We start from the raw sequence: 2,846 nt of genomic DNA, 5'->3' as shown, positions 1-2,846 counted from the left end.
ACTTTTGCTCGGAACAGTAAAAATCCCCCTTTATTAAATTTTTGGATGAATTTTTTTTTAGTAAATTGATTTTGTGAGAAATAAGAAACAAAACAAATTGGTCATTAGCTAACATTTCATTGATATGTTTTTTTATAATTTTTAATGTTTCTGATTTTAAAAATTCCTTATTTTGCAATTATTTCAGCAATTAAACTGGAATTTATTTTTCAGGCGACAAACTCTACTACTTAATAACTCTCTAGGCCTTATGTCAGCTGCATTTTTTGCATTTTCTGAAGTAGCAAACTCTATTGAGTTGCTTTTCTTGGGACGACTAACTGTGGGCTTTTATAGTGGTAGGATTACCTAATATCTTGTATNAGAAAAATGTTCATTTTCTTAACTTAAAGCATTAACATACAGTATATAAGTTTAGAATGATGATGATTAAACTTTTGAATATTAACTTAAATTTTTTTTACATCAATACTTTACTTTCTGTATATTTTTTAAATATCTTAAGTTCGAAATCAATTAAATTTTATTTTAATTATTGCATTTTTAGTTATAATACCCACCATATAGATTATAGGATTGACGGGATTTTAATAATGGGATTAGTCATCTTACTGACAATAATAAAAGTTTATTATTAGATTTAAATGATAGATTGAAATTTAACTTTTGTTTAGTTTAAAGTAGTTTCTTTTCAAATTTTGATGATTCATATTAGTTTTTATATATTGTTAAAGGTCTTTGAATTCTATATTTCCTGAAATCTTTCATTGTAAGTTTGAGTTGTTGTTCTGATTTTGTTTATGATTGAGAGTAGTTAAATTTTTATTCATAATTATTTTTTATGATACAGTATGTTGATAGCTTGAATTAGAAGTATTTAAAATTTATTGATATCTAATTTGATTTGTATAAGTAAAATTCCATTTTATTTATTGAATTTGTAAATTTTAAAATCAAAAATTTTAAACTAAATATTACAATTAAAAATGAAGAATTTCCACATTCTCTTAGTTTTTATAACAACAAAGTAGAGGGGTGTATTTTACTTTTTCCTATTTTATACTCTCCACTGAATTATTACTAGTGGTATAACTATTGATAATTAAGATTAACTAAGGGGTGATCTGGGAAGATGGTCTAAAAAGTAAATACAATCACAATGAAGAAAAATTTAAATTTTCCTTAACCCTTGTAGCTAACAAATGAACATCTTGTATATATCTGCCAGATAAATATTCTAGAATGTTCCCAATATGTCTTCATCTAGAAGGAAACTTTGAGATCAAACTCAATATCAGAACTGTGATCTTTCTTCTAGAACATAGTACAGAATAAGCAAGTGATTGATAACTTTTTGCTATAATAAGAAATGGAATGATTGATATTGAATTATTCATTAATAATAATTTTAGATTTGTTGTTTAAGATAATTTTTTTTAGTTTAAATTTTATTTAAAGCCTCTGGAGAGAGATCAAACACCCCATCACCCCTGTAAGTACAGTACACCACAGATTATTACCAGCATTATTATTTTAGTCATTTTCCAAATCCAAAAGTATATGCTAAATAAAAATATTAAAAATTGATATGTAATTTCTTTTTTTTTTTATATATATATGCATTTACCAAATTTAATAGAATCTGCTTATTGTAATCACTTTGAAACTCATCTAAACTGAAAACAATTAACTGATAACATTAAGCAAGATATATATACTGGAAATCCTTTTAATATGATTAGTAGAAACTGATTTTATTGATTGATCACAAAAAGGATGTTAAAATTTAAAAAATAATATATAACTGTAATTTGTTAATCATTAATTAATTACCTATTCAGCATCTAATTTAAATAAGAAATACTATAAATTTAAACTATTATACTGTGAGCAAATAATGGTTAAAATGGTTAATATTAAAATCAGTGGTTAAGACTGATAATTATTGATAATAATTGTATATTATCAGCCACATGTTGACTTATTGTACAAAAAGAAAGCAAAAAGAATAATCTTTATTCTATCTTCAGAAAAATAACTAACCAGACTGATTACAATAAGCAAAATTTTATAAGTTTGTTTTGATGTGCTAATTTGTTAATGTTAAATGACTAATGATAATGTCTGTGATTTTCAATAAGTGGATTCTATTATATTAAAGTTTTTAAGAAAAATTTTAATGTAATAAATATAATACATAAAACCGACAAAATGGACATTTCTAAGCTTAGCCTTTGTGAAACTTTTGCTCGATGATGATTTGATGATAGTGTAATTATGATTTCTGCAAACCTATTTTCTTCAAATTTGAAATAATGTGATCTTTATAATATAAATTTTGACAGTAGATTAATCTCTTAAATGAATAAAAATTTTAACTCCATGCTATATATTCATTCAACATAAAAAAAATTAGCTTTCATGATATCAGAAGGACCTGTTTGGGAGGTAATTCTAGTAGTGAAGCTACATTTGGCTTAGTTGTTGGGATCAAAAGAAAATGTAAGTTGCCATTATTTTAAGGTGAAGCATTATCTCCCAATGGTTCACCTTGGCATTAATTTACCATATTTTGAAACTGTGTCGTTTTTTTATTTGTTCTGTAAGCACAATGTAGTATTACAGTAGAACCTCGATTATCTGCCCTAATTGGGGACTGGGGTTGGTCGGATAATTGAAAAGTCGGATAACCGAAAAGTATGAAAAAATCCATTATTAGTGTAGTATATTATTATATCCCATGTAATTAGTATATTAGTATATCGCTATTAACCTATTTTGCGTTGAATTTTCATCGATGTTAAGCCTAACAAAAATTTTTTAAAATAATAATCGTCGCTATTGTA

General features: G+C 24.9%; 1 protein-coding gene across 1 annotated transcript in view; it reads left to right on the top strand.

The window, feature by feature from the left end:
• LOC111630507 (solute carrier family 2, facilitated glucose transporter member 1-like) overlaps positions 1-2,846 on the top strand; it is a 66,027-nt gene that overhangs the window by 40,222 nt on the left and 22,959 nt on the right. The window contains exon 4 of the mRNA XM_023374619.1: positions 214-338. Coding sequence (XP_023230387.1) covers positions 214-338 — 125 coding nt within the window. The remainder of the gene's footprint in view (positions 1-213; positions 339-2,846) is intronic.

This window comes from Centruroides sculpturatus, unplaced genomic scaffold (assembly GCF_000671375.1).
Source record: "Centruroides sculpturatus isolate CEXI.00-Female unplaced genomic scaffold, Cexi_2.0 scaffold633, whole genome shotgun sequence".
In the NCBI taxonomy this organism is placed as follows: domain Eukaryota; kingdom Metazoa; phylum Arthropoda; class Arachnida; order Scorpiones; family Buthidae; genus Centruroides; species Centruroides sculpturatus.
The sequence above is the reverse complement of the archived record's forward strand: the minus strand, read 5'-3'. Positions and strand labels throughout refer to the sequence as shown.